At 45.9% G+C, this 26119-nt stretch overlaps 1 protein-coding gene across 1 annotated transcript in view; it reads right to left on the reverse strand.

Annotated features, from left to right (window-relative positions):
* Nucleotides 1–26119, reverse strand: part of LOC123999870 (interleukin-11 receptor subunit alpha-like) — a 119272-nt gene that overhangs the window by 24302 nt on the left and 68851 nt on the right. The window contains exons 3-7 of the mRNA XM_046305878.1: nucleotides 23852–23918; nucleotides 21580–21749; nucleotides 21302–21416; nucleotides 20927–21097; nucleotides 4205–4370 (exon numbers count right to left, since the gene is read on the reverse strand). Coding sequence (XP_046161834.1) covers nucleotides 4205–4370; nucleotides 20927–21097; nucleotides 21302–21416; nucleotides 21580–21749; nucleotides 23852–23918 — 689 coding nt within the window. The remainder of the gene's footprint in view (nucleotides 1–4204; nucleotides 4371–20926; nucleotides 21098–21301; nucleotides 21417–21579; nucleotides 21750–23851; nucleotides 23919–26119) is intronic.

The following is a 26119-nucleotide window of genomic DNA, read 5'->3' on the forward strand; positions in this document are numbered from 1 at the left end:
ACCAGGTAGGCTAGTTGAGAACACCTTTAATTAACCAGGTAGTTGAGAACACCTTTATTTAACCAGGTAGGCTGTTGAGAACACCTTTAATTAACCAGGTAGGCTAGTTGAGAACACCTTTAATTAACCAGGTAGGCTAGTTGAGAACACCTTTAATTAACCAGGTAGGCTAGTTGAGAACACCTTTAATTAACCAGGTAGGCTAGTTGAGAACACCTTTAATTAACCAGGTAGGCTAGTTGAGAACACCTTTAACCAGGTAGGCTAGTTGAGAACACCTTTATTTAACCAGGTAGGCTAGTTGAGAACACCTTAATTAACCAGGTAGGCTAGTTGAGAACACCTTTAAACCAGGTAGGCTAGTTGAGAACACCTTTAATTAACCAGGTAGGCTAGTTGAGAACACCTTTTAACCAGGTAACACAGGTAGGCTAGTTGAGAACACCTTTAATTAACCAGGTAGGCTAGTTGAGAACACCTTTAATTAACCAGGTAGGCTAGTTGAGAACACCTTTAATTAACCAGGTAGGCTAGTTGAGAACACCTTTAATTAACCAGGTAGGCTAGTTGAGAACACCTTTAATTAACCAGGTAGGCTAGTTGAGAACACCTTTAATTAACCAGGTAGGCTAGTTGAGAACACCTTTAATTAACCAGGTAGGCTAGTTGAGAACACCTTTAATTAACCAGGTAGGCTAGTTGAGAACACCTTTAATTAACCAGGTAGGCTAGTTGAGAACACCTTTAATTAACCAGGTAGGCTAGTTGAGAACACCTTTAATTAACCAGGTAGGCTAGTTGAGAACACCTTTAATTAACCAGGTAGGCTAGTTGAGAACACCTTTAATTAACCAGGTAGGCTAGTTGAGAACACCTTTAATTAACCAGGTAGGCTAGTTGAGAACACCTTTAAACCAGGTAGGCTAGTTGAGAACCAGGTAGGCTAGTTGAGAACACCTTTAATTAACCAGGTAGGCTAGTTGAGAACACCTTTAATTAACCAGGTAGGCTAGTTGAGAACACCTTTAATTAACCAGGTAGGCTAGCACCTTTAATTAACCAGGTAGGCTGTTGAGAACACCTTTAATTAACCAGGTAGGCTAGTTGAGAACACCTTTAATTAACCAGGTAGGCTAGTTGAGAACACCTTTAATTAACCAGGTAGGCTAGTTGAGAACACCTTTATTAACCAGGTAATTAACCAGGTAGGCTAGTTGAGAACACCTTTAATTAACCAGGTAGGCTAGTTGAGAACACCTTTATTTAACCAGGTAGGCTAGGAGAACACCTTTAGGTAGGCTTGAGAACACCTTTATTTAACCAGGTAGGCTAGTTGAGAACACCTTTAATTAACCAGGTAGGCTAGTTGAGAACACCTTTATTTAACCAGGTAGGCTAGTTGAGAACACCTTTTAACCAGGTAGGCTAAACACCTTTAATTAACCAGGTAGGCTAGTTGAGAACACCTTTAAACCAGGTTAACCAGGTAGGCTAGGCTAGTTGAGAACACCTTTAACCAACCAGGTAGGCTAGTTGAGAACACCTTTAATTAACCAGGTAGGCTAGTTGAGAACACCTTTAATTAACCAGGTAGGCTAGTTGAGAACACCTTTAATTAACCAGGTAGGCTAGTTGAGAACACCTTTAATTAACCAGGTAGGCTAGTTGAGAACACCTTTAATTAACCAGGTAGGCTAGTTGAGAACACCTTTAATTAACCAGGTAGGCTAGTTGAGAACACCTTTAATTAACCAGGTAGGCTAGTTGTTGAGGTAACACCTTTAATTAACCAGGTAGGCTAGTTGAGAACACCTTTAACCAGGTAGGCTAGTTAAACCAGGTAGGTAGGCTAGTTGAGAACACCTTTAAACCAGGTAGGCTAAGAACACAGGGTAGGCTAGTTGAGAACACCTTTAATTAACCAGGTAGGCTAGTTGAGAACACCTAGGTAGGCTAGTTGAGAACACCTTTAATTAACCAGGTAGGCTAGTTGAGAACACCTTTAATTAACCAGGTAGGCTAGTTGAGAACACCTTTAATTAACCAGGTAGGCTAGTTGAGAACACCTTTATTTAACCAGGTTAACCAGGTAGGCTAGTTGAGAACACCTTTAATTAGGCTAGTTGAGAACACATTTAACCAGGTAGGCTAGTTGAGAACACCTTTATTTAACCAGGTAGGCTAGTTGAGAACACCTTTATTTAACCAGGTAGGCTTTAGGTTGAGAACACCTTTATTTAACCAGGTAGGCTAGTTGAGAACACCTTTATTTAACCAGGTAGGCTAGTTGAGAACACCTTTATTTAACCAGGTAGGCTAGTTGAGAACACCTTTAATTAACCAGGTAGGCTAGTTGAGAACACCTTTTTAATTAACCAGGTAGGCTAGTTGAGAACACCTTTAATTAACCAGGTAGGCTAGTTGAGAACACCTTTAATTAACCAGGTAGGCTAACCAGGTAGGCTAGTTGAGAACACCTTTAATTAACCAGGTAGGCTAGTTGAGAACACCTTTAATTAACCAGGTAGGCTAGTTGAGAACACCTTTAATTAACCAGGTAGGCTAGTTGAGAACACCTTTAATTAACCAGGTAGGCTAGTTGAGAACACCTTTAATTAACCAGGTAGGCTAGTTGAGAACATCTTTATTTAACCAGGTAGGCCAGTTGAGAACACCTTTAATTAACCAGGTAGGCTAGTTGAGAACTGTGACCTGGCCAAGATAAAACCAGGTAGGCAAAACTGTGACCTGGCCAAGATAAAGCAAAGCAGTTCGACACATACAACAACACAGAGTTACACATGGAGTAAAACAAACATACAGTCAATAATTCAGTAGAACAAAAGAAAACAAAATGTCTATATACAGTGAGTGCAAATGAGGTAGGATAGGAGAGGTAAGGCAATAAATAGGCCATAGTGGCGAAGTAATTACAATATAGCAATTAAACGCTGGAGTGATAGATGTGCAGAAGATGAATGTGCAAGTAGAGATACTGGGGTGCAAAGGAACAAGATAAATAAATACAGTATGGGGATGAGGTAAGTAGGTAGGTAGATGGGCTGTTTACAGATGTGCTATGTACAGGTGCAGTGATCTGTGAGCTGCTCTGACAGCTGGTGCTTAAAGTTAGTGAGGGAGATATGAGTCTCCAGCTTCAGAGATTTTTGCAGTTCATTCCAGTCATTGGCAGCAGAGAACTGGAAGGAAAGGCGGCCGAAGGAGGAATTGGCTTTGGGGGTGACCAGTGAGATATTACTGCTGGAGCGCGTGCTACGAGTGGGTGTTGATATGGTGACCAGTGAGCTGAGATAAGACGGGGCATTACCTAGCAGAGACTTGTAGATGACCTGGAGCCAGTGGGTTAGGCGACGATTATGAAGCGAGGGCCAGCCAACGAGAGTGTACAGGTCGCAGTCGTGGGTTGTATATGGGGCTTTGGTGACAAACGGATGGCACTGTGATAGACTGCATCCAATTTGTTGAGTAGAGTGTTGGAGGCAATTTTATAGATGACATCACCGAAGTCGAGGATCGGTAGGAAAGTCAGTTTTACTAGGGTAAGTTTGGCAGCATGAATGAAGGATGCTTTGTTGCGAAGTAGGAAGCCAATTCTAGATTTAATTTTGTGTTGGAGATAATATAATAATAATATAATAATAATATAATATATATAATAATAATAATATAATATATGCCATTTAGCGGACGCTTTTATCCAAAGCGACTTACAGTCATGTGTGCATACATTCTACGTATGGGTGGTCCCGGGAATCGAACCCACTACCCTGGCGTTACAAGCGCCATGCTCTGCCAACTGAGCTACAGAAGGACCACAAAGATGTTTAATATGAGTCTGGAAGGAGAGTTTAGAGTCTAGCCATCTAGGTATTTGTAGTTGTCCAAGTCAGAACCTTCCAGAGTAGTGATGCTGGACGGGCGGGTGGTGATCGATTGAAGAGCATGCATTTAGTTTTACTTGCAGTTGGAGGCCACGGAAGGAGAGTTGTATGGCATTGAAGTTCGTCTGAAGGGTTGTTAAACACAGAGTCCAAAGAAGAGCCAGAAGTCTACAGAATGGTGTCGTCTGCGTAGAGGTGGATCAGAGACTCACCAGATAGGGGGAGGGGGGAGATAGAGATGTAGGGGGGAGGGAGAGCGAGGGGAGAGATGGAGAGGCAGTATGATGACTAGAGGAACTAACGTTAGACCAGATGCTGGATCCTACAGGACGGTAGCGGAGCTGGAAGCGGAGGGGGAAGGGCACAGCGTCGTGGAGCCAGGATGCAGGGTTCGTCCAGGACACCTGGAGCCTCATGGGATATCCTACCATCCCCACTGCTGTTACTGCCTCTGGGGGTCTGGCTGCACTGTAGACACACAGAGAGAGAGGGGGTTGAGGAATCATGCAACCAACACTGGTACACACAGAGGGAGGGGGTGAGGAATCATGCAACCGACACTGGTACACACAGAGAGAGGGGGGGGTGAGGAATCATGCAGCCAACACTAGTACACACAGAGAGATGGGGGTGAGGAATCATGCAGTCAACACTGATACACACAGAGAGAGGGGGGGGATGAGCCAACACTGATACACACAGAGAGAGGGGGGTGAGGAATCGTGCAGCCAACACTGATACACACAGAGAGAGGGGGGTGAGGAATCAGCCAACACTGATACACACAGAGGGGGGGTGGGGGGTGAGGAATCGTGCAGCCAACACTGATACACATAGAGAGAGGGGGGTGAGGAATCATGCAGTCAACACTGAGACACACAGAGAGAGGGGGGTGGGGTGGGGGGGGTGAGGAATCATGCAGCCAACACTGATACACACAGAGAGAGGGGGGGTGAGGAATCATGCAGCCAACACTGGTACACACAGTGAGAGGGGGGGGGTGAGGAATCACGCTGATACACACACAATGATACACACACAATGATACACACACTCTGATACACACACACTGATACACACACACACTGATACACACACACACTGATACACACACACACTGATACACACACACACTGATACACACACACACTGATACACACACACTCTGATACACACACACTCTGATACACACACACTCTGATACACACACACTGATGCACACACACTGATACACACAGACTGATACACACAGACTGATACACACACACACTGATACACACACACTGATACACACACACTGATACACACACACACTGATACACACACACACTGATACACACATACACACTGATACACACACACACTGATACACACACACACTGATACACACACACACTGATACACACACACACTGATACACAAACACACTGATACACAAACACACTGATACACAAACACACTGATACACACATACACACTGATACACACACACACACTGATACACACACACACTGATACACACACACACTGATACACACACACACTGACACACACACACTGACACACACACACTGACACACACACACACTGACACACACACACTGACACACACACACTGACACACACACACTGATACACACACTGATACGCACACACTGACACACACTCTGATACACACACTCTGATACACTGACACACACTGATACACACTCTGATACACACACACACTTGATACACACACACACACACACACACACACACTGATACACACACTGATACACACTGATACACACACTGATACACACACACACACTGATACACACACTGATACACACACACACTGATACACACACTGATACACACACACACTGATACACACACTGATACACACACACACTGATACACACACACACTGATACACACACACTGATACACACACACTGATACACACACACACTGATACACAAACTGATACACACTCTGATACACACTCTGATACACACACACACTCTGATACACACACTCTGATACACACACACACTGATACACACTCTGATACACACTCTGATACACACTCTGATACACACACTCTGATACACACACACTGATACACACACACACACACACTGATACACACACTGATACACACACACACTGATACACACACTGATACACACACACACACTGATACACACACTGATACACACACACACTGATACACACACTGATACACACACACACTGATACACAAACTGATACACACACACTGATACACACACACACTGATACACAAACTGATACAAACACTGATACACACACTGATACACACACACACTGATACACACACACACACACAGATACACATACACACACACACTGACACACACACTGATACACACACACTGATACACACACACACTGATACACACACACACTGATACACACACACACACTGATACACACACACACTGATACACACACACACTGATACACACACACACACTGATACACACACACACACTGATACACACACACACACTGATACACAAACTGATACACACACTGATACACAAACTGGTACAAACACTGATACACACACTGATACACACACTGATACACATACACACACAGATACACATACACACACACACACACACACACATACACACACACACACATACACACACACACTGATACACACACACACTGATACACACACACACTGATACACACACACACTGATACACACACACACTGATACACACACACACTGATACACACACACACTGATACACACACACACTGGCACACACACACACACTGGCACACACATACACACTGATACACACACACACTGGCACACACACACACTGATACACACACACACTGGCACACACACACTGATACACACACACAAGCTGGTACACACACACTGATACACAAGCTGGTACACACGCCGGTACACACACACTGATACACACACACACTGGCACACACACACACACAAGCTGGTACACACACACACACAAGCTGGTACACACACACACACAAGCTGGTACACACACACACACAAGCTGGTACACACACACACGGATACACACACACACAGTGGCACACACACACACAGTGGCACACACACACACAGTGGCACACACACACACACACACACACACACACACACACACACACACACACACACACACACACACACACACACACACACACACACACACACACACACACACACACACACACACACACACACACACACACACACACACACACACACACACATTTTACACACACAGAGAGAGACAGTAGTTAGGAATCAACACTGTGAACATTGACATGGTGACGGTTCAGAAACACATTTTGTGTTTCGCTAAGGAGCAGAATCAGAACAGCAGACAGCAAGACAGATGGGTACAGACAGACAGACGGGACGGGTACAGACAGACAGGTACAGACAGACAGACGGGTACAGACAGACATATGGGTACAGACAGACGGGTACAGACAGACAGACGGTACAGCGAGACAGACAGGTACAGACAGACAGACGGGTACAGACAGACAGACAGACGGGTACAGACAGACAGACGGGTACAGACAGACAGACAGACGGGTACAGACAGACAGACAGACGGGTACAGACAGAGACAGGTACAGGCAGTCAGACGGGTACAGACAGACAGGTACAGACAGACAGACATACAGGTACAGACAGACAGGCAGGGCAAGACAGACAGGCAGACAGACAGGTACAGACAAGTAAAGAGATGGGTACAGACAAGTAAAGAGATGGGTACAGACAAGTAAAGAGATGGGTACAGACAAGTAAAGAGATGGGTACAGACAAGTAAAGAGATGGGTACAGACAGGTACAGACAAGTAAAGAGATGGGTACAGACAGGTAAAGAGATGGGTACAGACAGGTAAAGAGATGGGTACAGACAGGTAAAGAGATGGGTACAGACAAGTAAAGAGATGGGTACAGACAGGTAAAGAGATGGGTACAGACAAGTAAAGAGATGGGTACAGACAGGTACAGACAAGTAAAGACATGGGTACAGATAAGTAAAGAGATGGGTACAGACAAGTAAAGAGATGGGTACAGACAGGTAAAGAGATGGGTACAGACAAGTAAAGAGATGGGTACAGACCAGTACAGACAAGTAAAGAGATGGGTGCAGATAAGTAAAGAGATGGGTACAGACAAGTAAATAGATGGGTACAGACAGTTACAGACAAGTAAAGAGATGGGTACAGACAGGTAAAGAGATGGGTACAGACAAGTAAAGCGATGGGTACAGACAGGTAAAGAGATGGGTACAGACAAGTAAAGAGATGGGTACAGACAAGTAAAGAGATGGGTACAGACAAGTAAAGAGATGGGTACAGACAGGTAAAGAGATGGGTACAGACAAGTAAAGAGATGGGTACAGACAAGTAAAGAGATGGGTACAGACAAGTAAAGAGATGGGTACAGACAAGTAAAGAGATGGGTACAGACAAGTAAAGAGATGGGTACAGACAAGTAAAGAGATGGGTACAGACAAGTAAAGAGATGGGTACAGACAAGTAAAGAGATGGGTACAGACAAGTAAAGAGATGGGTACAGACAGGTACAGACAAGTAAAGAGATGGGTACAGACAAGTAAAGAGATGGGTACAGACAGGTACAGACAAGTAAAGAGATGGGTACAGACAAGTAAAGAGATGGGTACAGACAAGTAAAGAGATGGGTACAGACAAGTAAAGAGATGGGTACAGACAAGTAAAGAGATGGGTACAGACAGGTAAAGAGATGGGTACAGACAGGTACAGACAAGTAAAGAGATGGGTACAGACAGGTAAAGAGATGGGTACAGACAAGTAAAGAGATGGGTACAGACAAGTAAAGAGATGGGTACAGACAGGTAAAGAGATGGGTACAGACAGGTAAAGAGATGGGTACAGACAGGTAAAGAGATGGGTACAGACAAGTAAAGAGATGGGTACAGACAAGTAAAGAGAAGGGTACAGACAAGTAAAGAGATGGGTACAGACAGGTACATTCAAGTAAAGAGATGGGTACAGACAAGTAAAGAGATGGGTACAGACAAGTAAAGAGATGGGTACAGACAAGTAAAGAGATGGGTACAGACAAGTAAAGAGATGGGTACAGACAAGTAAAGAGATGGGTACAGACAGGTACAGACAAGTAAAGAGATGGGTACAGACAAGTAAAGAGATGGGTACAGACAAGTAAAGAGATGGGTACAGACAAGTAAAGAGATGGGTACAGACAAGTAAAGAGATGGGTACAGACAGGTACAGACAAGTAAAGAGATGGGTACAGACAGGTAAAGAGATGGGTACAGACAGGTAAAGAGATGGGTACAGACAAGTAAAGAGATGGGTACAGACAGGTAAAGAGATGGGTACAGACAAGTAAAGAGATGGGTACAGACAGGTACAGACAAGTAAAGACATGGGTACAGATAAGTAAAGAGATGGGTACAGACAAGTAAAGAGATGGGTACAGACAAGTAAAGAGATGGGTACAGACCGGTACAGACAAGTAAAGAGATGGGTGCAGATAAGTAAAGAGATGGGTACAGACAAGTAAATAGATGGGTACAGACAGTTACAGACAAGTAAAGAGATGGGTACAGACAGGTAAAGAGATGGGTACAGACAAGTAAAGCGATGGGTACAGACAGGTAAAGAGATGGGTACAGACAAGTAAATAGATGGGTACAGACAAGTAAAGAGATGGGTACAGACAAGTAAAGAGATGGGTACAGACAGGTAAAGAGATGGGTACAGACAAGTAAAGAGATGGGTACAGACAAGTAAAGAGATGGGTACAGACAGGTAAAGAGATGGGTACAGACAGGTAAAGAGATGGGTACAGACAAGTAAAGAGATGGGTACAGACAAGTAAAGAGATGGGTACAGACAAGTAAAGAGATGGGTACAGACAAGTAAAGAGATGGGTACAGACAGGTACAGACAAGTAAAGAGATGGGTACAGACAAGTAAAGAGATGGGTACAGACAAGTAAAGAGATGGGTACAGACAAGTAAAGAGATGGGTACAGACAAGTAAAGAGATGGGTACAGACAAGTAAAGAGATGGGTACAGACAGGTACAGACAAGTAAAGAGATGGGTACAGACAAGTAAAGAGATGGGTACAGACAGGTACAGACAAGTAAAGAGATGGGTACAGACAAGTAAAGAGATGGGTACAGACAAGTAAAGAGATGGGTACAGACAAGTAAAGAGATGGGTACAGACAGGTAAAGAGATGGGTACAGACAGGTACAGACAAGTAAAGAGATGGGTACAGACAGGTAAAGAGATGGGTACAGACAAGTAAAGAGATGGGTACAGACAAAAAAAGAGATGGGTACAGACAGGTAAAGAGATGGGTACAGACAGGTAAAGAGATGGGTACAGACAGGTAAAGAGATGGGTACAGACAAGTAAAGAGAAGGGTACAGACAAGTAAAGAGATGGGTACAGACAGGTACATTCAAGTAAAGAGATGGGTACAGACAAGTAAAGAGATGGGTACAGACAAGTAAAGAGATGGGTACAGACAAGTAAAGAGATGGGTACAGACAAGTAAAGAGATGGGTACAGACAAGTAAAGAGATGGGTACAGACAAGTAAAGAGATGGGTACAGACAAGTAAAGAGATGGGTACAGACAAGTAAAGAGATGGGTACAGACAAGTAAAGAGATGGGTACAGGCAAGTAAAGAGATGGGTACAGACAAGTAAAGAGATGGGTACAGACAGGTACAGACAAGTAAAGAGATGGGTACAGACAGGTACAGACAAGTAAAGAGATGGGTACAGACAGGTAAAGAGATGGGTACAGACAAGTAAAGCGATGGGTACAGACAGGTAAAGAGATGGGTACAGACAGGTAAAGAGATGGGTACAGACAAGTAAAGAGATGGGTACAGACAAGTAAAGAGATGGGTACAGACAAGTAAAGAGATGGGTACAGAGAAGTAAAGAGATGGGTACAGACAAGTAAAGAGATGGGTACAGACAGGTACAGACAAGTAAAGAGATGGGTACAGACAAGTAAAGAGATGGGTACAGACAAGTAAAGAGAAGGGTACATACAAGTAAAGAGATGGGTACAGACAGGTACATTCAAGTAAAGAGATGGGTACAGACAAGTAAAGAGATGGGTACAGACAAGTAAAGAGATGGGTACAGACAAGTAAAGAGATGGGTACAGACAGGTAAAGAGATGGGTACAGACAAGTAAAGAGATGGGTACAGACAAGTAAAGAGATGGGTACAGACAGGTACAGACAAGTAAAGAGATGGGTACAGACAAGTAAAGAGATGGGTACAGACAAGTAAAGAGATGGGTACAGACAAGTAAAGAGATGGGTACAGACAGGTACAGACAGGTAAAGAGATGGGTACAGACAAGTAAAGAGATGGGTACAGACAAGTAAAGAGATGGGTACAGACAGGTAAAGAGATGGGTACAGACAAGAGATGGGTACAGACAGGTAAAGAGATGGGTAAAGACAAGTAAAGAGATGGGTACAGGCAAGTAAAGAGATGGGTACAGACAGGTACAGACAAGTAAAGAGGTGGGTACAGACAAGTAAAGAGATGGGTACAGACAAGTAAAGAGATGGGTACAGACAGGTACAGACAAGTAAAGAGATGGGTACAGACAGGTAAAGAGATGGGTACAGACAGGTAAAGAGATGGGTACAGACAAGTAAAGAGATGGGTACAGACAGGTAAAGAGATGGGTACAGACAAGTAAAGAGATGGGTACAGACAGGTACAGACAAGTAAAGACATGGGTACAGATAAGTAAAGAGATGGGTACAGACAAGTAAAGAGATGGGTACAGACAGGTAAAGAGATGGGTACAGACAAGTAAAGAGATGGGTACAGACAGGTACAGACAAGTAAAGAGATGGGTGCAGATAAGTAAAGAGATGGGTACAGACAAGTAAATAGATGGGTACAGACAGTTACAGACAAGTAAATAGATGGGTACAGACAGGTAAAGAGATGGGTACAGACAAGTAAAGCGATGGGTACAGACAGGTAAAGAGATGGGTACAGACAAGTAAAGAGATGGGTACAGACAAGTAAAGAGATGGGTACAGACAGGTAAAGAGATGGGTACAGACAAGTAAAGAGATGGGTACAGACAAGTAAAGAGATGGGTACAGACAAGTAAAGAGATGGGTACAGACAGGTACAGACAAGTAAAGAGATGGGTACAGACAAGTAAAGAGATGGGTACAGACAGGTACAGACAAGTAAAGAGATGGGTACAGACAAGTAAAGAGATGGGTACAGACAAGTAAAGAGATGGGTACAGACAAAAAAAGAGATGGGTACAGACAAAAAAAGAGATGGGTACAGACAGGTAAAGAGATGGGTACAGACAGGTAAAGAGATGGGTACAGACAGGTACAGACAAGTAAAGAGATGGGTACAGACAGGTACAGACAAGTAAAGAGATGGGTACAGACAGGTAAAGAGATGGGTACAGACAAGTAAAGAGATGGGTACAGACAGGTAAAGAGATGGGTACAGACAGGTAAAGAGATGGGTACAGACAAGTAAAGAGATGGGTACAGACAAGTAAAGAGATGGGTACAGACAAGTAAAGAGAAGGGTACAGACAAGTAAAGAGATGGGTACAGACAGGTACATTCAAGTAAAGAGATGGGTACAGACAAGTAAAGAGATGGGTACAGACAAGTAAAGAGATGGGTACAGACAAGTAAAGAGATGGGTACAGACAGGTACAGACAAGTAAAGAGATGGGTACAGACAAGTAAAGAGATGGGTACAGACAAGTAAAGAGATGGGTACAGACAAGTAAAGAGATGGGTACAGACAAGTAAAGAGATGGGTACAGACAAGTAAAGAGATGGGTACAGACAAGTAAAGAGATGGGTACAGACAAGTAAAGAGATGGGTACAGACAGGTACAGACAAGTAAAGAGATGGGTACAGACAGGTACAGACAAGTAAAGAGATGGGTACAGACAGGTAAAGAGATGGGTACTGACAAGTAAAGCGATGGGTACAGACAGGTAAAGAGATGGGTACAGACAAGTAAAGAGATGGGTACAGACAAGTAAAGAGATGGGTACAGACAGGTAAAGAGATGGGTACAGACAAGTAAAGAGATGGGTACAGACAAGTAAAGAGATGGGTACAGACAAGTAAAGAGATGGGTACAGACAAGTAAAGAGATGGGTACAGACAGGTACAGACAAGTAAAGAGATGGGTACAGACAAGTAAAGAGATGGGTACAGACAAGTAAAGAGAAGGGTACAGACAAGTAAAGAGATGGGTACAGACAGGTACATTCAAGTAAAGAGATGGGTACAGACAAGTAAAGAGATGGGTACAGACAAGTAAAGAGATGGGTACAGACAAGTAAAGAGATGGGTACAGACAAGTAAAGAGATGGGTACAGACAGGTACAGACAAGTAAAGAGATGGGTACAGACAAGTAAAGAGATGGGTACAGACAAGTAAAGAGATGGGTACAGACAAGTAAAGAGATGGGTACAGACAAGTAAAGAGATGGGTACAGACAAGTAAAGAGATGGGTACAGACAGGTACAGACAAGTAAAGAGATGGGTATAGACAAGTAAAGAGATGGGTACAGACAAGTAAAGAGATGGGTACAGACAAGTAAAGAGATGGGTACAGACAGGTACAGACAGGTAAAGAGATGGGTACAGACAAGTAAAGAGATGGGTACAGACAAGTAAAGAGATGGGTACAGACAGGTAAAGAGATGGGTACAGACAAGTAAAGAGATGGGTACAGACAGGTAAAGAGATGGGTACAGACAAGTAAAGAGATGGGTACAGGCAAGTAAAGAGATGGGTACAGACAGGTACAGACAAGTAAAGAGGTGGGTACAGACAAGTAAAGAGGTGGGTACAGACAAGTAAAGAGGTGGGTACAGACAGGTAAAGAGATGGGTACAGACAAGTAAAGAGATGGGTACAGACAAGTAAAGAGATGGGTACAGACAAGTAAAGAGATGGGTACAGACATGTACAGACAGGTAAAGAGATGGGTACAGACAGACAGGTACAGACAGGTAAAGAGATGGGTACAGACAGGTAAAGAGATGGGTACAGACAAGTAAAGAGATGGGTACAGACAGGTAAAGAGATGGGTACAGACAAGTAAAGAGATGGGTACAGACAGGTAAAGAGATGGGTACAGACAAGTAAAGAGATGGGTACAGGCAAGTAAAGAGATGGGTACAGACAGGTACAGACAAGTAAAGAGGTGGGTACAGACAAGTAAAGAGGTGGGTACAGACAAGTAAAGAGGTGGGTACAGACAGGTAAAGAGATGGGTACAGACAAGTAAAGAGATGGGTACAGACAAGTAAAGAGATGGGTACAGACAAGTAAAGAGATGGGTACAGACAAGTAAAGAGATGGGTACAGACAGGTACAGACAAGTAAAGAGATGGGTACAGACAGGTACAGACAAGAGATGGGTACAGACAAGTAAAGAGATGGGTACAGACAGGTACAGACAAGTAAAGAGATGGGTACAGACAAGTAAAGAGATGGGTACTGACAAGTAAAGAGATGGGTACAGACAAGTAAAGAGATGGGTACAGACAAGTAAAGAGATGGGTACAGACAGGTACAGACAAGTAAAGAGATGGGTACAGACAGGTACAGACAAGTAAAGAGATGGGTACAGACAAGTAAAGAGATGGGTACAGACAAGTAAAGAGATGGGTACAGACAAGTAAAGAGATGGGTACAGACAAGTAAAGAGATGGGTACAGACAAGTAAAGAGATGGGTACAGACAAGTAAAGAGATGGGTACAGACAAGTAAAGAGATGGGTACAGACAAGTAAAGAGATGGGTACAGACAGGTAAAGAGATGGGTACAGACAAAAAAGACAGACAGGTAAAGACAGACGGCTACAGAAGGGTAAAGACAAACATGTAGAAACCGACGGGTACCAGTACAGACAAAGAGGTACAGACAAGTACAGACAGACAGACATGTAAAGACAGACATGTACAGGCAAGACATGTAAAGACAGACAGGTAAAGACAGACATGTAGACAGACAAATACATACAGCCAGACAGGTACAGACAGGCAGGTACAGACAGACAGGTACAGGCAGACGGGTACAGACAGACGAGTACAGACAGGTACGTACAGACAGGTACAGACAGACAGGTACAGACTGACGGGTACAAACAGATGGGTACAGACAGGTACAGGCAGGTAAAGACAGGTACAGACAGACAGGTAAAGTCAGACAGGTACAGACAGACAGGTACAGACAGATAAAGACAGACAGATAAAGACAGACAGGTAGGGACAGACAGACAGACATGTAAAGACAGACAGTCAGGTAAAGACAGACAGGGACAGTGTAGTGTCAACAACGCACCCACTGCCAGCTAGCCTACTTCAGCAGTACTGTATCATTTTAATCATTTTAGTCAATAAGATTCTTGCTACGTAGCTTAACTTTCTGAACATTCGAGACGTGTAGTCCACTTGTCATTCCAATCTCCTTTGCATTAGCGTAGCCTCGTCTGTAGCCTGTTAACTATGTGTTTGTTTATCCCTGTTCTCTCCTCTCTGCACAGACCATACAAACGCTCCACACCGCGTGGCCGCGGCCACCCTAATCTGGTGGTCCCAGCGCGCATGACCCACGTGGAGTTCCAGGTCTCCGGTACCCTCTGGAATTGCCGATCTGCGGTCAACAAGGCAGAGTTCATCTCAGCCTATGCCTCCCTCCAGTCCCTCGACTTCTTGGCACTAACGGAAACATGGATCACCACAGACAACACTGCTACTCCTACTGCTCTCTCTTCGTCCGCCCACGTGTTCTCGCACACCCCGAGAGCTTCTGGTCAGCGGGGTGGTGGCACCGGGATCCTCATCTCTCCCAAGTGGTCATTCTCTCTTTCTCCCCTTACCCATCTGTCTATCGCCTCCTTTGAATTCCATGCTGTCACAGTTACCAGCCCTTTCAAGCTTAACATCCTTATCATTTATCGCCCTCCAGGTTCCCTCGGAGAGTTCATCAATGAGCTTGATGCCTTGATAAGCTCCTTTCCTGAGGACGGCTCACCTCTCACAGTTCTGGGCGACTTTAACCTCCCCACGTCTACCTTTGACTCATTCCTCTCTGCCTCCTTCTTTCCACTCCTCTCCTCTTTTGACCTCACCCTCTCACCTTCCCCCTACTCACAAGGCAGGCAATACGCTCGACCTCATCTTTACTAGATGCTGTTCTTCCACTAACCTCATTGCAACTCCCCTCCAAGTCTCCGACCACTACCTTGTATCCTTTTCCCTCTCGCTCTCATCCAACACCTCCCACACTGCCCCTACTCGGATGGTATCGCGCCGTCCCAACCTTCGCTCTCTCTCCCCCGCTACTCTCTCCTCTTCCATCCTATCATCTCTTTCCTCCGCTCAAACCTTCTCCAACCTATCTCCTGATTCTGCCTCCTCAACCCTCCTCTCCTCCCTCTCTGCATCCTTTGACTCTCTATGTCCCCTATCCTCCAGGCCGGCTCGGTCCTCCCCTCCCGCTCCGTGGCTCGATGACTCATTGCGAGCTCACAGAACAGGGCTCCGGGCAGCCGAGCGGAAATGGAGGAAAACTCGCCTCCCTGCGGACCTGGCATCCTTTCACTCCCTCCTCTCTACATTTTCCTCCACTGTCTCTGCTGCTAAAGCCACTTTCTACCACGCTAAATTCCAAGCATCTGCCTCTAACCCTAGGAAGCTCTTTGCCACCTTCTCCTCCCTCCTGAATCCTCCTCCCCCTCCCCCTCCTCCCTCTCTGCAGACGACTTCGTCAACCATTTTGAAAAGAAGGTCGACGACATCCGATCCTCGTTTGCTAAGTCAAACGACACCACTGGTTCTGCTCACACTGCCCTACCCTGTGCTCTGACCTTTTTCTCCCCTCTCTCTCCAGATGAAATCTCGCGTCTTGTGACGGCCGGCCGCCCAACAACCTGCCCGCTTGACCCTATCCCCTCCCCTCTTCTCCAGACCATTTCCGGAGACCTTCTCCCTTACCTCACCTCGCTCATCAACTCATCACTGACCGCTGGCTACGTCCCTTCCGTCTTCAAGAGAGCGAGAGTTGCACCCCTTCTGAAAAAACCTACACTCGATCCCTCCGATGTCAACAATTACAGACCAGTATCCCTTCTTTCTTTTCTCTCCAAAACTCTTGAACGTGCCGTCCTTGGCCAGCTCTCCCGCTATCTCTCTCTGAATGACCTTCTTGATCCAAATCAGTCAGGTTTCAAGTCTAGTCATTCAACTGAGACTGCTCTCCTCTGTATCACAGAGGCGCTCCGCACTGCTAAAGCTAACTCTCTCTCCTCTGCTCTCATCCTTCTAGATCTATCGGCTGCCTTCGATACTGTGAACCATCAGATCCTCCTCTCCACCCTCTCCGAGTTGGGCATCTCTGGCGCGGCCCACGCTTGGATTGCGTCCTACCTGACAGGTCGCTCCTACCAGGTGGCGTGGCGAGAATCTGTCTCCTCACCACGCGCTCTCACCACTGGTGTCCCCCAGGGCTCTGTTCTAGGCCCTCTCCTATTCTCGCTATACACCAAGTCACTTGGCTCTGTCATAACCTCACATGGTCTCTCATATCATTGCTACACAACTAATCTTCTCCTTTCCCCCTTCTGATGACCAGGTGGCGAATCGCATCTCTGCATGTCTGGCAGACATATCAGTGTGGATGACGGATCACCACCTCAAGCTGAACCTCGGCAAGACGGAGCTGCTCTTCCTCCCGGGAAAGGACTGCCCGTCCCATGATCTCGCCATCACGGTTGACAACTCCATTGTGTCCTCCTCCCAGAGCGCTAAGAACCTTGGTGTGATCCTGGACAACACCCTGTCGTTCTCAACCAACATCAAGGTGGTGGCCCGTTCCTGTAGGTTCATGCTCTACAACATCCGCAGAGTACGACCCTGCCTCACACAGGAAGCGGCGCAGGTCCTAATCCAGGCACTTGTCATCTCCCGTCTGGATTACTGCAACTCGCTGTTGGCTGGGCTCCCTGCCTGTGCCATTAAACCCCTTCAACTCATCCAGAACGCCGCAGCCCGTCTGGTGTTCAACCTTCCCAAGTTCTCTCACGTCACCCCGCTCCTCCGTTCTCTCCACTGGCTTCCAGTTGAAGCTCGCATCCGCTACAAGACCATGGTGCTTGCCTACGGAGCTGTGAGGGGAACGGCACCTCAGTACCTCCAGGCTCTGATCAGGCCCTACACCCAAACAAGGGCACTGCGTTCATCCACCTTTGGCCTGCTCGCCTCCCTACCACTGAGGAAGTACAGCTCCCGCTCAGCCCAGTCAAAACTGTTCTCTGCTCTGGCCCCCCAATGGTGGAACAAACTCCCTCACGACGCCAGGACAGCGGAGTCAATCACCACCTTCCGGAGACACCTGAAACCCCACCTCTTTAAGGAATACCTAGGATAGGATAAGTATTCCCCCCCCCTTTAAGATTTAGATGCACTATTGTAAAGTGACTGTTCCACTGGATGTCATAAGGTGAATGCACCAATTTGTAAGTCGCTCTGGATAAGAGCGTCTGCTAAATGACTTAAATGTAATGTAAATGTAAATGACAGACAGACATGTAAAGACAGACAGGTACAGACAGGCAGGTACAGACAGATAAAGACAGGTACAGACAGACAGGTAAAGACAGACAGACAGGTACAGACAGACAGGTAAAGACAGACAGATAAAGACAGGTACAGACAGACAGGTAAAGACAGACAGGTAAAGACAGACAGGTACAGGCAGGTACAGACAGGTAAATACAGGCAGGTACAGACAGATAAAGACAGGTACAGACAGACAGGTACAGACAGACAGGTACAGACAGGTAAAGACAGACAGGTACAGACAGGTAAAGACAGGTACAGGCAGATAAAGACAGGTACAGACAGACAGGTAAAGTCAGACAGGTACAGACAGACAGGTACAGACAGGTAAAGACAGGCACAGGCAGATAAAGACAGGTAAAGACAGACAGGCAGGTACAGACAGATAAAGACAGGTAAAGACAGACAGGTACAGACAGACAGGTAAAGACAGACAGGTAAAGACAGACGGGTACAGGTAAAGACAGGTACAGTCAGGGTAAAGACAGGTAAAGACAGGTACAGACAGACAGATAAAGACAGGTACAGACAGACAGGTAAAGACAGACAGGTACAGGCAGGTACAGACAGACAGGTAAAGACAGACAGGTACAGACAGACAGGGACAGACAGACAGGTACAGACAGGCAGGTACAGACAGATAAAGACAGGTACAGACAGACAGGTACAGACAGACAGGTAAAGACAGACAGGTAAAGACAGACAGGTAAAGACAGGTACAGTCAGGTAAAGACAGACAGATAAAGACAGGTACAGACAGACAGGTAAAGACAGACAGGTACAGACAGGTAAATACAGGCAGGTACAGACAGGTAAATACAGGCAGGTACAGACAGATAAAGACAGGTACAGCCAGACAGGTACAGACAGACAGGTAAAGACAGGCAGGTACAGACAGATAAAGACAGGTACAGACAGACAGGTACAGATAGACAGGTAAAGACAGACAGGTACAGACAGGTACAGACAGGTACAGACAGGTAAAGACAGACAGGTACAGGCAGGTACAGACAGGTACAGACAGACAGGTACAGACAGACAGGTACAGACAGATAAAGACAGGTACAAACAGACAGGCACAGGCAGACAGGTAAAGACAGACAGGTACAGACAGGTAAAGACAGACAGGTACAGACAGGTACAGGCAGGTACAGGCAGGTACAGACAGACAGGTAAAGACAGACAGGTACAGACAGACAGGTACAGACATACAGGTACAGACAGGTACAGACAGACAGGTACAGACAGGTACAGACAGGTAAAGACAGACAGGTACAGACAGGTACAGGCAGGTAAAGACAGGTACAGACAGACAGGTACAGACAGACAGGTAAAGACAGACAGGTACAGACAGACAGGTAGAGACAGGCACAAACAGGTGCAGACAGGTAAAGACAGGTACAGACAGGTACAGACAGACAGGTACAGACAGATAAAGACAGGTACAGACAGACAGGTAAAGACAGACAGGTACAAACAGACAGGCACAGGCAGACAGGTAAAGACAGACAGGTACAGACAGGTACAGGCAGGTACAGACAGACAGGTACAGACAGGTACAGACAGACAGACAGACAGGTACAGACAGACAGGTACAGACAGACAGGTACAGACAGACAGGTACAGACAGGTACAGACAGACAGGTACAGACAGACAGGTACAGACAGGTAAAGACAGACAGGTACAGACAGGTACAGACAGACAGGTAAAGACAGACAGGTACAGACAGGTAAAGACAGACAGGTACAGACAGGTACAGACAGACAGGTAAAGACAGACAGGTACAGACAGGTAAAGATAGACAGGTACAGACAGGTAAAGACAGAGAGGTACAGACAGGTAAAGACAGACAGCTACAGACAGACAGGTACAGACAGACAGGTACAGACAGGTACAGGCAGGTACAGACAGCTACAGACAGACAGGTACAGGCAGGTACAGACAGCTACAGACAGACAGGTACAGACAGACAGGTACAGGCAGGTACAGACAGCTACAGATAGACAGGTACAGACAGACAGGTACAGACAGGTACAGACAGACAGGTACAGACAGACATGTACAGACAGACAGGTACAGACAGACAGGTACAGACAGATAAAGACAGGTACAGACAGATAAAGACAGACAGTGTGCAGATGAGGCAGTGACCTACAGAGCTCATGGAGGTACAGACAGACAGGTACAGACAGACAGGTACAGACAGGTACAGACAGACAGGTACAGACAGGTACAGACAGACAGGTACAGACAGACAGTGTGCAGACAGACAGTGTGCAGATGAGGCAGTGACCTACAGAGCTCATGGAACTTGACCATCAGGATGGTGGTCTGTGACCCCAGAGGGTTGGTCTCTGTGATGTTGATGTTATGGTAGTGTTGCCACATGGTAGGGTCTGTGATGGTGCACTGCTTCTGGGGAGGGGACGACACCACACACATCCTCACCTGGCTCTTATTACCCCTGGAGAGGGAGAGAGGAGAGATTCTTCACCATCAACAACATGATATCTGTGTACCTACAGCATCAGCTGGCGGTCAACCCACTGTTCCTAGGCCATCATTGTAAATAATAATTTGTTCTTAACTGACTTGCCTAGTTTAATAAAGGTAAAATAAATAAAATGAAAAAACATGCTGGTAGGAGAGGAGAGGACGGGTGGCTCACCTGTAAGAGGTGTGGTACTGGGCAGGCAGGAGGGTCTTCACAGACTCCACCCATGAACACAATACCAGGCTGTGATTGGACACACGACAGGAAACATTGAGCAGCCCGGGGGGATCTGAGGAAGAAGAGAGGAGAAATGATGATCACATGATCAACAACCAAATATATGAAGCTTTATCTCAGTGTGTGAGGGACTGCAGCTCTCCCCGGGTTTCTGAGGAATGATTAAGATTTAGGTCACAGCCTCAGTCTATGAAGGGAGGAGAAGGGAGACTTACGCCCCAGCCTCAGTCTGGTTGTCCTGATGAGTCGTCCCCGGTCGTCATGGCAGCTGTAGTTTCCCTCGGCAGCGTGGTCAGCCTGCAGGAGGACCAGCTGACCATCTGATGTCACTCGGTGCTGCCATGGTAACATGGAACTCCTGTTCAGACGCCACTTCACTGATGTCCTGTGGAGACATTATGACGTCTGTGGACAATGTAGAGGCCAAGCCCTGTTCCCACCGACAGCGATAGCCCTGGTTCCCACCGAAAGCGATAGCCCTGGTTCCCACCGATAGAGATAGCCCTGGTTCCCACCGACAGTGATAGCCCTGGTTCCCACCGACAGTGATAGCCCTGGTTCCCACCGACAGTGATAGCCCTGGTTCCCACCGACAGTGATAGCCCTGGTTCCCACCGACAGTGATAGCCCTGGTTCCCACCGACAGTGATAGCCCTGGTTCCCACCGACAGTGATAGCCCTGGTTCCCACCGACAGTGATAGCCCTGGTTCCCACCGACAGTGATAGCCCTGGTTCCCACCGACAGTGATAGCCCTGGTTCCTATGGATAGTGATAGCCCTGGTTCCCACCGATAACGATAGCCCTGGTCCCTATGGAAAGTGATAGCACCTCGTTCCCATGGATAGTGATAGCCCTCGTTCCCATGGATAGTGATAGCCCTCGTTCCCATGGATAGTGATAGCCCTCGTTCCCATGGATAGTGATAGCCCTCGTTCCCATGGATAGTGATAGCCCTCGTTCCCATGGATAGTGATAGCCCTGATTCCCACGGACACAGCCCTGATACCCATCGATAGCGGTAGCCCTAATTCCCATGGACACAGCCCTGATTCCGACCGATAGCGATAGCCCTGGTTCCCACGGATAGAGATAGCCCTAGTTCCCATGGACACAGCCCTGATTCCGACCGATAGAGATAGCCCTGATTCCGACCGATAGCGATAGCCCTGGTTCCCACGGATAGAGATAGCCCTAGTTCCCACGGATAGCGATAGCCCTGGGTCCCACGGATAGCGATAGCCCTGGTTCCCACAGATAGAGATAGCCCTGGTTCCCACGGATAGAGATAGCCCTGGTTCCCACGGATAGAGATAGCCCTGGTTCCCACGGATAGAGAATGCAGGAGAGAATGGTTTCATCACTATGACACATTCAGAGGTTGAATTTATAGCCATTTAACAAAAATCACTTTCTGTTTGTCATAGATGGACAAGATGAATATGAGATGAAAGGCGAGTTTCTAATGAGTTCAAGAAGTCAAGCTGGAAGTCACATGGGGGCATATGTTTTGATTAAGAGAACTTTAGAAAATATACAAATTTACTCCAACACTAAACCCATAATGATGTGTTTTACAGTAATAAAGAATGTGAAATCTTAGCGTTAGGGGTTTTATAATTTGATTATAAAGTGTCTAAGTCATTTTAAGCCTTATTCATACAGTTTTGTTGAATAGGAAATAAGTCAAATAAAATAGTTCATTTTTTGTATCATATACTGTGTGCTGGATCTTGTGTCCTCAGGAAGGACTACACCCCAGGAGTGACTACACCCCAGGAGGGACTACACCTCAGGAGGGACTACACCTCAGGAGGGACTACACCTCAGGAGGGACTACACCTCAGGAGGGACTACACCCCAGGAGGGACTACACCCCAGGAGGGACTACACCCCAGGAGGGACTACACCCCAGGAGGGACTGCACCTCAGGAGGGACTGCACCTCAGGAGGGACTGCACCTCAGGAGGGACTGCACCTCAGGAGGGACTGCACCTCAGGAGGGACTACACCTCAGGAGGGACTACACCTCAGGAGGGGCTACACCTCAGGAGGGGCTACACCTCAGGAGGGGCTACACCTCAGGAGGGGCTACACCTCAGGAGGGACTACACCTCAGGAGGGACTACACCTCAGGAGGGACTACACCTCAGGAGGGACTACACCTCAGGAGGGACTACACCTCAGGAGGGTCTACACCTCAGGAGGGACTCAAATGATAGCGTGACCCCCAGGAGAAAGGACAATATGACCCCCCAGAGACAGTTATGCACAGGGAACAAACCCATCCTAGCCCCCCCCCATCCCCAGAGCCTGTCACAGTGGAACATACCTGTCTAGTGCTGTTCCACACACCAGCGTGACGTTGGACCCCAGCCCCCCCCATCCCCAGGCAGTGGAACAGACCTGTCTAGTGCTGCTCCACACACCAGCGTGACGTTGGACCCCAGCCCCCCCCATCCCCAGAGCCTGTCACAGTGGAACATACCTGTCTAGTGCTGCTCCACACACCAGCGTGACATTGGACCCCAGCCTCCCATACTGAACATCTGAAACTAGACGTTAGAACAGTTAGATCTCTGTGTCTAAACAGTTCTACAATCATTAGTCTTGTACATATTTAGAGCCGACAGTCCTCAGCATTGTATATCTCTATGACCTAAAGCGGGTCATCTCTACACACTGTTGTGTCTGCTGTTACATAGCAGCCACATATAAACACTTACAGTCCCCCCCCCCCATAAGTCTTCGGCACAGTCAGGATTTGTAAACTACTGTGTGCAGCCGTATAGGTGCCTTCAGACAGTATTCACTGTGTTGTGTTTCAGCCTGGATTCAAAATGGATTACATCCTTATTGTTTCAATTCAATTCAATTCAATTCAATTCAATTCAATTCAAGGGCTTTATTGGCCTGGGAAACATGTGTTAACATTGCCAAAGCAAGTGAGGTAGACAACATACAAAGTGAATATATATGTTTCTCACCCAGCTATACTCAGTACCCCATAATGACAAAGTGAAAACATGTTGTTTTCAGAAATGTTTGCAAATGTATTTCAAATTAAATACTTAAATGTCTCATTTACATAAGGATTCACACCCGTAAGTCAATACATGTTAGAATCACATTTGGCAACAATTACAGCTGTGAGTCTTTCTGGGTAAGTCTCTAAGAGCTTTTCACATCGCACAATATTTACACATTATTCTTATTAAAATGATTCAAGCCCTGTTAAGTTGGTTGTACCATTGCTAGAGAAACATTTTCAAATCTGAAACTGATTTAAGTCAAAACTGTAACTAGGCCACTCTGGAAAATTCAATGTTGTTTTGGTAAGCATCTCCAGTGTATATTAGGTTATTGTCCTGCTGAAAGGTGAATTTGTCTCCCAGTATCTGTTGGAAAGCAGACTGAACCAGGTTTTCCTCGAGGATTTTGCCAGTGCTTGAACATGAATATATGTTTGTTGTGTTGGATTTGCACATAACATAACACTTTCAATTCAGGACATCTTTAGCAGTTTTACATTAGTGCCTTCTTTCAAACAGGAGGGATGTTTTGGATACTTTTTGTCCTGTACAGGCATCCTTATTTTTACTCTGTCATTTAGGTCAGTATTGTGGAGTAACTAACATGTTGTTGATCCGTCCTAAGTTTCCTCCTATCACAGCCATTAAACTCCGTCATTTAGGTTAGTATTGTGGAGTAACTACCATGTTGTTGATCCATCCTCAGTTTCCTCCTATCACAGCCATTAAACTCTGTCATTTAGGTTAGTATTGTGGAGTAACTACCATGTTGTTGATCCATCCTCAGTTTCCTCCTATCACAGCCATTAAACTCTGTCATTTAGGTTAGTATTGTGGAGTAACTACCATGTTGTTGATCCATCCTCAGTTTCCTCCTATCACAGCCATTAAACTCTGTAACTGTCCCCCCCATTGGCCTCATGGTGAAATCCCTGAGTGGTTTCCTTCCTACTGAGTAGTGACTGGGTGTATTGATACACTTCCTCACGCTAAAAGGGATTCAACCAGTTGAACTCTGAATGGTTGTTTTGGGCCCTAAATAGGGACTGGTGAGTTTGGGGGGGGGGGGTATAGAAAGTGACATAATTTGAAAGCTACAGGCCTTGTATTTTCGGAAATCGAATTCCACTTGCTGCTGGAAATGTCACAATAATATATTGGTTTTGGGGGAGGAATGTACTTTTCTTTATATATTTATAATTTAACTTTTACTCCATTACTTTCCTAAAGAAAATAATGTACTTTTTACTCCGTACATTTTGAATTCTTGACAGAACAGCAAATGGTTGAATTCATACACCCACCCAACACGTTGTCAACCTTACTGCCTCTGATCTGGCGGTGTTGGAGTACGCGCCTGGCTGTCCTGTTACGTTCCCACTAGACAAACTCAAAAGGTCGCTCACAACAAAGGGAACTAACAAAGACAATCATTTACAGCCGAACACAACAGAAAGGGCTTCTGAAATGCAGCCATGTGGCCCACTAGTAAGTGGTTCTAACAGACATCCACCATGGATAAACCACTAGGTTTGCCTCCCAAAAAGACACACTACAAATAAAAGCCCACAACAACTTAGGATAGAGAGTAAAAATAATATGGAGCAAAAACAAAACAGGAGAAACACCAACAATCAGGCATCTTTCAAACTTAAAAGGTTGAGCTGATGTGAAGTGCAGCCCTCCACAAAATCTCTCAAGCTTATCTGGAGCACTGGGCTAGC

Source organism: Oncorhynchus gorbuscha, linkage group LG16 (genome assembly GCF_021184085.1).
Source record: "Oncorhynchus gorbuscha isolate QuinsamMale2020 ecotype Even-year linkage group LG16, OgorEven_v1.0, whole genome shotgun sequence".
Lineage (NCBI taxonomy): Eukaryota > Metazoa > Chordata > Actinopteri > Salmoniformes > Salmonidae > Oncorhynchus > Oncorhynchus gorbuscha.